General features: G+C 42.7%; 1 protein-coding gene across 2 annotated transcripts in view; it reads right to left on the bottom strand.

The window, feature by feature from the left end:
• LOC135432793 (uncharacterized) overlaps positions 1-12,401 on the bottom strand; it is a 45,470-nt gene that overhangs the window by 18,263 nt on the left and 14,806 nt on the right. The window contains exons 2-4 of one of the 2 annotated variants that reach the window (XR_010436965.1): positions 5,139-5,742; positions 4,923-5,051; positions 3,962-4,804 (exon numbers count right to left, since the gene is read on the bottom strand). Coding sequence is in view for 1 of the 2 variants with exons in the window: in XM_064688624.1 (XP_064544694.1) it covers positions 4,263-4,804; positions 4,923-5,051; positions 5,139-5,583 (1,116 nt within the window). In the remaining variant the exon portion in view is untranslated. Of the gene's footprint in view, positions 1-1,939; positions 4,805-4,922; positions 5,052-5,138; positions 5,743-12,401 lie in introns of those variants that run through there. The other variant, XM_064688624.1, reaches the window with a different exon arrangement.

The following is a 12,401-nucleotide window of genomic DNA, read 5'->3' as shown; positions in this document are numbered from 1 at the left end:
TGTAGGCCTGTCAATCTATTGTGTCTTGCTTTCCCAAAACAAACTTATTGCAACAACTCTATGGCTGCACAGGGTTCGACTTTGATGGCGCAATAAATCAAATGAATTGAGCTGAACTCTTCAAGTAATTAAATCTCTCTCAAGTTAAAGAGATTCAATTTTAATTGGATTACAAAATAAAAACGATATCAAGAGCCCAGAAGGTCACAGTGGTGTGAGGGTCACTATAAATCAGACAAATGGAATGTGATCTCGGCTTCACTTTGTTATTAACAATGAAGAATCAACTTTGACAACACTTGTGATCGTACTTTTTGAAACACACACAAATTATTACAGGCAAGTTTTCAAAGTCAGTCGTTAGTCCTGTTCCATACGAGAGCCTAAAGGGTTAGGAAAGATTTTCCCTATAATTCCCAAATGCCTAACTCTTTCAAAAGGCTAGACTTTTGTCTATCTTTCAGACATGCGCCAATACGCGCGAAAGAAAAAGGTGTCAACTCTTTAGTTTAGCGAACTCCTTAATCATCGTAGCGTATAGCCCAAATGCCATGCACGACTTCATTATGAGGCAGCCGCAAATGAATCATCAACGTCAGCTGGAAGCACTCTCATTGCTGGCAGCTGCACCCGGCACCCAATAGATAGCTCGTGACATGGGACCTAGACTTTAACTAGGTTCGATTGGTCGCCAAACTTCTGATTGGTTTTTCTCTAAGCTTTCGTTTTGGCTGCTCATCAAGCGCGCTCGAAGTGCACGAAAATGTGCCTCAAATTTGTTTGCGAAACCAACTGGCAGACATGGTTGGAGCCAATGGAGCGTCCATTAAATTCCTGGCCGGTTGTCGCTAATGAAGTCATAAAACCGCATGACATTTTGGCTACCTCCACAGGAAAGCCCCCACGAAAAACAGATCTCACTTTTTTTTGTTTGTTTTTGTGTCAGACGATCCTGTTGTGTTGTGTTTAGTTGTATTGGGGCGCTGTCGTACACACAATTGTCTGGTCCAGAGGATTGTTGTCCACGTCCAGTCGGCTCGATCGTTCCAATATGCAAATAGACCTCCGCCCGCTGCCACCCACAGACAGAGCGACGACGTCAACCAACAATAAGGAGGACCAAGTCAACGACGACGACGGCGACGACTACGATCCATATGTCCATATGTTCATATCGCCCATGCGATCTCTCGCTTTCGATTGGCTTTACGACATCGTGGCTCCGAAGACACAGACGCTGGCTGGAACGGCAGGAGGGGTACATTGGCCAATCTGGCTGCGCTTTATTTTTCGGCTCAGCTTTATCTTGCCAACTGATTTTTTGTGCATTTCATTTCGGTCGCTTCGTGCTGCAAATATGCAAAAATTGTGGCAATACCAGAGACGGGAACGGGGCACAGTGAGCTACACGTCCGTGGCACACGTTTCGAGGGCCTTTCGTGTCATAAATGGCATAAATATTCCATCTTGACCGGGCAACCTAAATATTTTCCCTGCACTCTCCTTTCGCCTCGTGTCGTGGGCTGTCATTGATTATGCGCCATAAGAGAAAAATTATAACAATGTGCGATGCCAAGCTTTCACTTTTTACTGAGCAGATCTGAAAATGAAATTAAATCGTTTTTCATTTTTATGTCTTTCGGTTCGTATGAATCCAGACTTCAGAAGGCAAGATAAAGTTTATGGCAGGTCCGGGATCACGCAGGCTGTCCCAAAGGTAAACTCGAGGAATAAACCAAAAGAATCGAGCTTTACCCCGTAAAATCTATAATCTATATATGTATGTATTTACCATGACACAGAAATTGACCGAAAGCTATTATAATAAAATTAATGCATTCAATTTATTAATGGATTATTCATTGCATCAATTTGCTAAATTGTTTTCAAATAAATACAAAGCAATTATATATATTTTTGTTCGCGTTTATTTGTTTTTATTTCGTTTTATTATTCCTTTAATGGGTTTCTTTTGTTTATTTTCATGATTTTGTTTTGTTGTGTGCCTAAATTATTTTTGCACAATTTAATGGATTTTCGTGAAAATTATTATTTGTTTGAATTGTTCTTTTTTGTTTTGGATTTTGCGTACAATTTTCCATTTGTCCACATAATTAGTTAGGCTATATGCTAAATTGGAACATTTCGAGTTGCATTTAGTAGTTGAATTTGCGCGTTGCTATTTATTAAACTTGATGTTTGAGTTATTCATTATAAGTTATAGTTAACATTATCATTATTATTGTTATTGTTATGATGTGAAATGTGCATTTAATGAATAAATATTTAAAATACAATATTGCAGTTGTGTGATTGTGTTTGTTGTTTTTTTTTCGCTTCTAAAACTCATAAATGCATAATTGCATTTGAATTAAGCATTAAGATTAAATCGAATTATTAGCTGTAGGTGTTTAAATTTTAAGTAATTTTTCCCGTTTTGTTTAACTACTAAATAGTTTGTACATAGCAACTTTATGACTTAAATGACTAGTCTTTGGTTGTTGTAAATTGTTGTTGTTGTTGATGTTGTTTTTGTTGTCGTTATTATTGTATAAATAAAACAAATACTTGAACTTTGAAGAGGAATGTTCTGTTTGCAGTTTGTGCTTATACAATGCCCTACGTAAATTATTTAATCTTAAGTTGAAGAAACATTTTGCTGCACTTTGCTTTGGAACTAATTGCCAATTGGAGCAAAAATTGCTATTAAGTACGTATTTATTTACAGCGTATTTACAATGGCGATAGTTGTTTGATTGTTGTTTTAAGTACTTTTGTCGTAGTTTTTTGTTGTGGTTTAAGCTTATTTGATATGCATGACATGAATTTTTTATTAACATTTATTGAATGCAACTTGAAATGTTTAAATGTTCCTGGGTTTATTACGAGTACTTTAACGATTATATTAACTGGGCAATTTTGGGGCAAAACATTTGCCTTTTATAAAGACAAAGCCTAAAGTTAGGCCCACAGAAATGTTTCCAATATTTGCAAAGCTTTCGTTTTGAGCTTAAGTTCTTTTTTCTGTCTTTCTTCGTTTTGCTATGGCAATCTAAACTATTTGCTTTTGTAATTACAAAACAAGAGGAATGAAGTGAAAAGCCACAAAGTTTTGTGCCATTTGCAGCCGAGAACATGCCAGCAAACACAGAGCCATACAAGCAGATACCAGTTAACACACACACACACATACGCTCACACACACAGAGATAAAAGCTTTAAACGAAAATATCTATTTAGACCAACAAAAAAAAAACACAAGGTATAACGTTTCCATTGCGTTGAACGACTTATAAATACCCTGTGCCCAAACAAGGCATCATCACAGTAAAGTAAAAAAAATATTATTATTATATAGATAGATATAGTACATACATGTAGTTATATTGGCAATTATCTGGCATATATTGTTCTATTAAAGGCCTAGTTCTTCTTCAAGTAGGCTGTATAGCCAATGCAACCTTTGTCATAATCTGGCATACATATGTGTATATAGGATATGTAATGGACACATACACGTTCACACATGCATTCACACACTTTAGCAACGATTTAAACTTGTGGCATCATCGACAGAGTCGGCAGTTGCCAGTTGCCAGTTGCAAAAAGCTGGAAACAAAAAGCACGCCCTTTATTTGCTTTAATCTGACAAAATCCCTGTACTAATGCCGAACGGCAATAAAGGATAAAACGTGCAAGGCATGTAAAGAGCATGATGCCACATAACCCGCCATCAGCACCGTTCCCTCTGTACCCACTGATGCCCTCTCTGCCTCAAACCCTCCTTGTCTGGGAGTCGGTTTTTGGTTTTGTAGCCTGCTTCGATAGTTTGCACAACGGAAGTGGAAGTGACACTAAATTCGTTTCGGTTTTCCCAATTGGCGACACAGACACTGGCACAACACACAAACACATAGACTGACACATACACATACACATACATATACACATACACACTCACCCGTGCTCACACACTGTGGCTGTCAGTCAGACACTGAAGTGAATCCTTAGACGCTTATGGACTGGTTTGCCGGCTCCCAGCAAGCAAAAAAAAAATAAACTTCACAAAATGTTACGTGTAATCCTTTTTATGATCTGCACCAGAATTTGTGCGCCGCATTTTAAGCAGCCAGTGTTGCCACAGTTGCCGCATATAGGTATGTTGCAGCAGCATGTTGCCGTGCAACATGTCACTGCCAGATCCAGCCGCTGCTCAGGCTGCGCCGACGCTGACGCGCCCAGACGCAGCTCTCGGCCGTTTCTCAGCTGGCGACCACCATGGTGCCGGCCTGCGGCCAATGGGTAGTGGCCTCGGTAGGCGCTGGCGATGACGTGACCGACGACATGGAATTGGAATTGGAGCTGCTGTGCAATTGCTGCGGCTGATGATACTCGGGCTCCTCGTATGCGGCATCCTCGTCGCAGTCATGCGGGTAATGCGGCGGCGGGGCTGCCTGGTGCTGATGATGATGATGATATGGATGGAAGAAGTGTGGTGGTGGCTGCTGATGCTGCAGCTGCTGTTGACTTGGCGGCGCGCTGCCTGCCAGCGATGGCGAAACGGACAACATTGGCGCAGTCGCAGCCGCCAGCGTGGGCGGCATGGGCAGCGGCAGTGGCAGCGGCAGCGGTTGCAGTCCGCGTATGCTGTCCGCCGGGTGCGCCGTGTAAATATTGCTCCGTCTCAGATGATTGTTGTTGTTGTGTGCGCTGCTGCCGGCATTCGATGGGCCACCACCAGTGCCGGTGCCCGCTCCATTGCTGTGGGCGCGTTTGTTGCGCGACCACCACTGCACGTGTGTGTCTGCAACGAAAGATGGGGTAAAGATGCACAAAATAGTGGCAACAGTTGCAACAACAAATGTGTGCGCAAAATGAAAGGACAGTGTGCGTCAATGCGCCTGCAAGTGCTCAGTACTCACCATTGCGATTGTTGGAGGACTTTTTGCGCCGACAACGCACCACGGCAATCATGATGATGGCGCCGAGCAGCGCCGACAGCACGGACACAATGATCAACGTCAGGGGCCAGCCCAATTCCGTGGCCTTTTCTACATGAGCGGAGCGAGCAATGGAGAGCAGGGTGTTCGGTTAGAGAGTACAGTAGAAAAAAAAACATGGACTATTTGTTTGCTTACCTATCGTGCCCTCGAACATGAATGTGCTCTTGGTGGGCATGGCCCAGGAGCATAAATCACATGTGGTTAGGCCATCGCTCAGCACGGGCTCATCCACAAAGAAGGGCGGACGGGGTGGTGGAGGCACGAAGCGTCCATTCCACAAGCCCTGCTCGCTGGCATCGAAGGCCATTGGCGAGCCAAACAAATCGTCATCGTCATCGAAGATGTCAAATGTCACATCCCCAAAGCTGCTCAAATCCTCCGCCGAACTGGCCACCAAGCTTTCAATGCGCGGCGGACTAAATGTGGGCAGGGCGGGCGAGACAGCGGCTGCGGATGCGACTTGATTTACAATGTAACTAAGGCGGGCATCGTTGCCTGGCAGGAAGCTGACCATTGTCGTCGTCGTCGTCGTCCTGGCGCTGGTGCTGGAGCTGACGCTGATGTTGGCAATTGATGGCATGCTGGGTGCAGGGTGGCGAGAGGAGGTTTCTGGGGGATTTGCTTGGTTTGCTGCCAATCCTTTGACTGCGCTATTGCCAGTTATCGCCGCTGTCTATTGCAGCTGTCTCTTGCACATTTTAAACGGATTTGCGCCAGCTTCGCCGTAGCTCCAAATGGCCTGACCAAAAAAAAATGGAAAGAGAAAGAGAAATATGTTAGTCGGGCCAATTAAAGTCTTAATTGTGCTGTCAATATGAAGGCTTTCACATTTTTCATATCTTTGGGCTAAGCCTAAGCTCAGCTGCCACACGCCCCGCTATTGCTCGAGCGCTAATCCTGCCCAGCCATTGCTGGGTTAGGATTGGAGGATTGGCAACTGGCGTCATGCATCACATGCCACAGCCACGTCAGCAATCGTTTTTCAATGACTGTTTTGTACCTATTTCCAATTTGTTTGCCCCAACTCTGGCCATGCCCCTACTTCTAGAAGTATCTCACAGATACGATAGATACACGTGCAGTTCTCAATCACCTAACCCCTCACCCGCAATTTCTGATGCTGATGCTGCTGTCGTTGTATCTTTTCAGCTGGAAATTGAATTTTTGAGCAGCACCGGCAGCTCTCTCAACCCAGAGAGCACTCCGCACACAGCTCTTAGCTACTCCCCACATCGCACATGGCAAACGTTACTAACAAGAATTGACAGCTTGACAGTTTGATATCAGTCTGGAAGTCAGCATTAGTTACAGTTCTTGCTACTCTTCCTATTGCTCTGCTCGAATTTGCTTTATTAAAAATAACCCGGAGCCAGCACGAGAGTCAGGATTCTCTTTCTATCAGTTGACTAAGCGAACTCAATTTGCGAATCGTTGTGAAACAATAATCATGATAAATTAACACTAATTTGCAAGCGACAAGTGCTGCATTTCTATTTGACTCCAGCGGGGCGAAGAGCAAGTCAGTGGCTTACTTAAAGAGGGGTACGAAATGTTAAGAAGTGTGAAGACCCTGCGGTATTTGATGGCCAGTTGCTAACTAGGCTAATGAATAGGTGCGAACAAGTTAGAATTGCGTGAGATACAGAAAATTTGTGCGAATTGCAAATGTCATGGGAACAACCCTAGCAACAACACAAGCTTAGGGTGTTAGCCAAGGTTACAAACCGAATTCAACCGAATCTGTTCGTGCACGGTATTAAAATTCATGTTGACCGAACCACAAACCGTACGAGATGTATAAAAACAAGCAATGTGAAACCCGAACACAACCATATTTTTTCAAATTTAGATTGGTTTTAAATAAAAATCTTTTAAATAAAAATCATTTTTGTTGAGTTCCAATCAAATGTAGCCCGTGTACATAAAATACAAGATTGCAATATTTTTGGTACAACGGGCAATTGTAAATAGAAAATTCAATTGTTTTATACAAACTTTAAAAATATATTATAAACCAAGGTGTGGTTTAAGCCTGGGTTCAGAGAGTGGGGAGAACCAGGTTCAAAAAAGGAGCCCAAAGGCAGTTAGTTGCTTTAAACCTTGAACCGAGTAGCCGAAATATTTGAGTTGGCAGCCCTGATTTTAACAGATTCCACTACACACATCATTCACAGCATTCGCATTATTATCAAATTAAAAGTTAGTAAAGCAAAGTTTCATCACTTGCCATAATGATGCCCCCACCTGTCCCCCGTTTAAGCCGACGCCTCTGTCTGCGGCAGCGCCTGAAAGGCAGGGAACCGGTGCCATCCACTGAAAGATTCGTCACGTTTCTGGCATTAGCAGTCCGGACATTCGCCGGCAGTCGCCGAACTTCAACGCCAAATGAAAAATGCAACTTCAGGTGAGGTCTGGTTACCCCCGAAAAAAACTACCGTTGCACTTGCCACGCGCGCCCCGCCACGCCTCGTCGCATACATATATTTTTATATAGATAAACGTATCTGTATGGAGAGAAGTAGTTACATATATGTAGAAGCTGGAAAGTTTTCACGTGGCAAATGGTTAAATAATATTTTTGCCAATGGCTGCAACTGCAACCAAACTCCAAGCCTCACACAAAAGGCCAAATGTGGGTCGGGGTGGTGCAGACGGTGGCGGAATTGAGTGGAGTAAACGATATTTAGTCATTCTCGAAAATGAGAAAACGTGATGCGCATAAATTGACGCGACCGCATCGGAGAAAGAAAGAGAATTTCGCTTTACGCAAGCGTATACGAATGCGAATACGAATACGAATGTGAATCTTTTTGAATGAATGAACACGCAGGCAGCTGAGCCGGAGTGAAGCAGTTGGCGGAGTACCTGGTCTTCTCCTTTTTGGCCGTGTGGGTGGCTGTAATTCTTCTTCGTTTTCTACAGCTTTTGTGCGACGTCTTTGACGTCGGCTATTAATAAATTTATTTCGCTGCATGGCTCAAATAAATTGTAAAGTCACGTGATTTTCATTTTATTTTTGTTTTTGTTGATTTGCCTCTGACGGCAGTCGCTGTCGAGTGGATACGGCTGGGCAATGTTGCGACAGCTGTCAGCTGCCAGTTGCCAGTTGCCCCAGCTGCCAGTTGCCAGTTGCCAGTTGCCACATGCCGCCAAGTGCGTGGGCGTCGTCCAATGTCCAAAACGTCTTCAGTTTCAATCGTTTTGGCGGATTCGTGCCTCGGGCGGCAACCGGCTGCCTGCCAATGTTTGCCAATTGAATGGAGCCCGCACAACGCCCACCAAAAACAAAAATAATACAATGTAACAGTACATATGACAATACACAACAAAAACACACACAACACACGCCAACAATAACAACAACAATTCGTTATTTTGTTGTTGCCAGAAAAGCAATTACACATGTCCTACGATTGCCGCCACGCTGTATGATATTTTGTATTTTGTATTTGTCCTCGTATTTAAATACACACACGTACACATACACACCCACCCACCCACACACACACGCACTGCTTTTTAATTAGTGCAAATGTTTGAACATTATTTTCGTCTATACATTTATTTCGCATATTTTTATTTGCCCTGTGCGTAAATATAAATGGGGTCATACATATTGAAATTTAATACGATATGAAGCCAAGCGACGCGTAACACCACACAATATATATTTATTCACACACACGCACACACCCACACCCAAGCCCACACGCACACAGACAAACCCTCCCACACGCAGTCGCCCAGCTCATAAGTATGCCAACATGCCAGAAAATAACTACATAAACACGGGACATTGCCAAATATTTACAATGCGACTTGGCTTTTAATTTAATACTGGAATTTACTGGGAAATGCGAAAAGGGCACGTAGATTAAACAATCATAAATACTTGCATTTGAACTAAAGAACTGAGATCATAAAGTCTTTATTAAGTAAATAACAACCTTATAATATGAAAGAGACAAAAACAATACATTCAATGAACGGAAAGTGATTATTTTTACCTATTAATTTAGCAGGACAATATAGTGCTAATTATTGGCTAATCTTAGTTTTGCACATAAAAAGCCTGATCAGAAATAACTATGTTTTCCATAAACTAAATCAAAATCTAACAAAAGCAAAACGACAGGACTCCATAAAGAGATCAGACAAAGGAAAATCAAGTCCATAAATGTGATAACCGAGTTCGATAATATACACATGAGAAGATTATTCGAATGGAAATGGCCTGTTAATGTGGCCTAAAGCTTGTTTTTATTTTTGGCAAATCGAAACATTGGTTAGCCACAAAAACTGAATTAATTTTTCTATTTATGCATTTTCCCACGAGTGCCTTTCGAAAATGAGAGCCATCAGATAATATTACATAATGAAGCGCCAAATTTGCGCCCATAAACAAGAAATTCCAGCCAAGGATGCATAGGCGAATGCCAGAATTGGACAGGACAGGGCAGGACATGAGGACTGACACCCACAATCAAATTTGATTTCACTTGCTGTCAGTTTCTCTGAGCTGTCTGGCATTTTAAAGCATAGACGAAGGATGTTCATGTTTCAGCACAAAACGTGCCTTGAATTTCTGTATTTTTTCGGTACTCAGTTTTGTTGTGTATTTTTTTTTAGGAACTTTTGGTCTGCGGGCGAGTCATCTACCGAATTCCCAGGGAATGGAAAAAAACAGAAGGCAGCAGAAAGGACAGAAATTGTTGTTGCTGTAGGTTATGGGAGGTTGGTAGCGAGAAGGGGCTGGGGCTGGCCATAATTTGCACTAATAATGAAGCAACTGGGAAATAGAGTCTCGGCCTGTCATGCCTGATGACTGGACCAAAAGCAGAAGTAAAAGATCCCATCCTCGTCCTCATTCTTGCCCTGGCCTAGTGTAGTTTGTAATGGCAAAGCTTTTGTGCAAAAGTAATTGAGTTAACTAGCAAAAATATAATAGCATTCCATGACATTGAAGATGGTCAAGAGAGTGAGAGAGAGAGATAGAGAGAGAGAGGGAAAGAGAAAAGAGAGAGACAGAAAGAATGACAAGCAGTCAGATAAGAGCAGGCAACTCCTAAGACAATGACAAACGGGGATAAACTTTCAGAAACTCATAGTCCGAGACATACGAATGCATGAAAATTGAAATTTTATTCAAATGCTAAAGCGATAAAATGGCTAAACTCGACAAAAAATATAGATTTGCATTAATTATGAGCGAGACGGACGGAGAGAGTGGGAGAGCAACAGATTCGAAATGAACAAAGAAACGTCTTGGAATGAAATCTAGGAACTGCCTGCCTCAAGAAGTAGTTGTTGCACCGACTCGAGTGGCATTTCAAAAGCAAATTAGTTGATTTGTATGCAGCTGTGCCTGGGCATGAAAAACTAATAGAGTTGTGTAACAAGTTGGGCCCAGTCACCGGAAAAACTGGAAAAAGAAATCGTCTCTGAGGAGGCACTTCGACAACTGATAAACTCGGCGTTTTATTGCCAATTCAAATTCAAATCAATGAAGGGCAAACGAAATTTGGTTATTTATGGCTGTCGCACAGCGAAACTACAGATCGTTCAATCTACAGATCGATCGAGCGATGTTGTTAGTGTTTTTCAACATATGCATAACATTGATAAACGAAGCTAATGAAGCAAAAGACACAGCCACTTGATCAAGATGGGACTGCAACATGACGGGGCAATAGAAAGGGGCACAAACTGAGGACTGAGATTAGATAAGCTGCCTGAAGACAAGCAGATTGAAGTTAACTATGCTGGAAAGTCGACATTGTTTAAGGCAAAGCTAAATAAAGTAATCAAATTGCAGTTAAGTGGCCAAAGATAAGATTGCAATTACATTTGAATTATGTTAGTGCTAATTTCTAAAAAAACATAACTAGCACTCACACAGTAAGGAGACATGCTTGCCAGCAGAATTTCAACTAAGCTGTTGTAAACTATTGATTGAATATTTAAGCTACTTTAAAGCAACCTTTGAGACTCTCAGCCGGCAGCCAGTAACTAGCTTCTTTGTTAGTTGAAAGCAATTTTCATAAGCCAGAGCTTAAGTCAAAATTGATCAAATGTGGATAAGGAAATAAGGAAAACAACGTAAAGCTGGCTTCCAAACATATTTCGACAAGTTTTGGGACTGGCAACCGAGCGAACACCACACACACACACCGCACACACACAGCGTGTGGGAGCTACTTGAACCGTCAGCTTGTGTTCCCAGATTCATAATTTTTAACAAACAAATCGCTTTATAATCCCTTTTCAAGCAGACACAGGCGAGGCGAACGGGCGAGCGCAGGCAGGCACTTGGCTTCATTCTAATCCTTAGCTGTCAATAAGACATTAATGCTTCAGCTTCACACACAGCTCAACTTCTCAGCCAGTGCTGCAGGGTGGAAGCGCTTGAAAAGGATTTGAAGTCGAGGTTTGTGTTTTGGAAATGGAGTTGATGATGGCAATGGAGCTGTAGATGTGGGCGATCGAGTTACAAACGCAACGCTGCCCTCGCTTTGTTCTTCGCGCCTTTGATGAGTGAAAAAGGATGCCAGACAGTCATATTAAATAAACAGCACACACACGTTCGCTCCACACTTGTTGAGCTACAGCCATAAAAATTGGAATCCAAAGAGGGAAAATTCCATTTTTTCTTGAAATGTCTTTCAGCAAACGAAACCACTTGAAGTTTTGGGCTGCGTTTTGTACTTCATATGCATATTTATGATAGTCTTTATTTTGTCTGAAATCTAATTTCGACTTGCAGCTGCTGGTCCCGGGACACGGCATTAAAGCTTGCCACAGCCTTAACCGAGTGTCTAATGCAATTTGCTAGCGCACAAAACTCAATAAAGAAACCAGGCAGCAGCGGTTGATAGATTTGCCAGGCAGCCGCGGGCCACACACGCAGAGAGCACAAAGCGCAAACAGGTAAGGGCTGTAGCTGTAGCGGGCGCTGCTTCAGGTGCTGGAGCTCACCTTTTTGCCCAGGCACTTTGCTTGCAATCATTTTTCTTGCACAATGGAGGAGGGCAGGCAGGCAGGAGAACAGAAAGCGTAAATAGAAGAAAAGAGAAAGACAGAGAGACAGCAAGAGAAAGAGAGAGAGGGAGTAGGAAGCCACGCACAAAGGCAGCGCTGCAGGCGCTGGAAGCACACAAAGTCGCGGGCAGCAGGTCCGGATTCGTGTCCGGGCGCGGGTGCGGGACTCTGCTAAGGTCCAAAGCCAATAGAAATCATCAGCGAAAAGTAATGAAAAGCAGCAGAAAGCGCAAAATAAATACGAAAATCAATATGTAGGCGTAAGCAGCAGCAGCCAGCAGCTAGCAGCAGCAGCTCGTATCCATGAGATACAGATACATAAATACATTCGCAGCTATTGGAACAGGAAACATAAAACGA

The sequence above is a fragment of the Drosophila montana genome, unplaced genomic scaffold (genome assembly GCF_035044405.1).
Source record: "Drosophila montana isolate Dmon_TW-CO22-7 unplaced genomic scaffold, ASM3504440v1 contig_3213_1, whole genome shotgun sequence".
Classification (NCBI taxonomy): Eukaryota; Metazoa; Arthropoda; class Insecta; order Diptera; family Drosophilidae; genus Drosophila; species Drosophila montana.
Note: the sequence above shows the minus strand (reverse complement) of the source record. Positions and strands in the feature narration are given on the sequence as shown.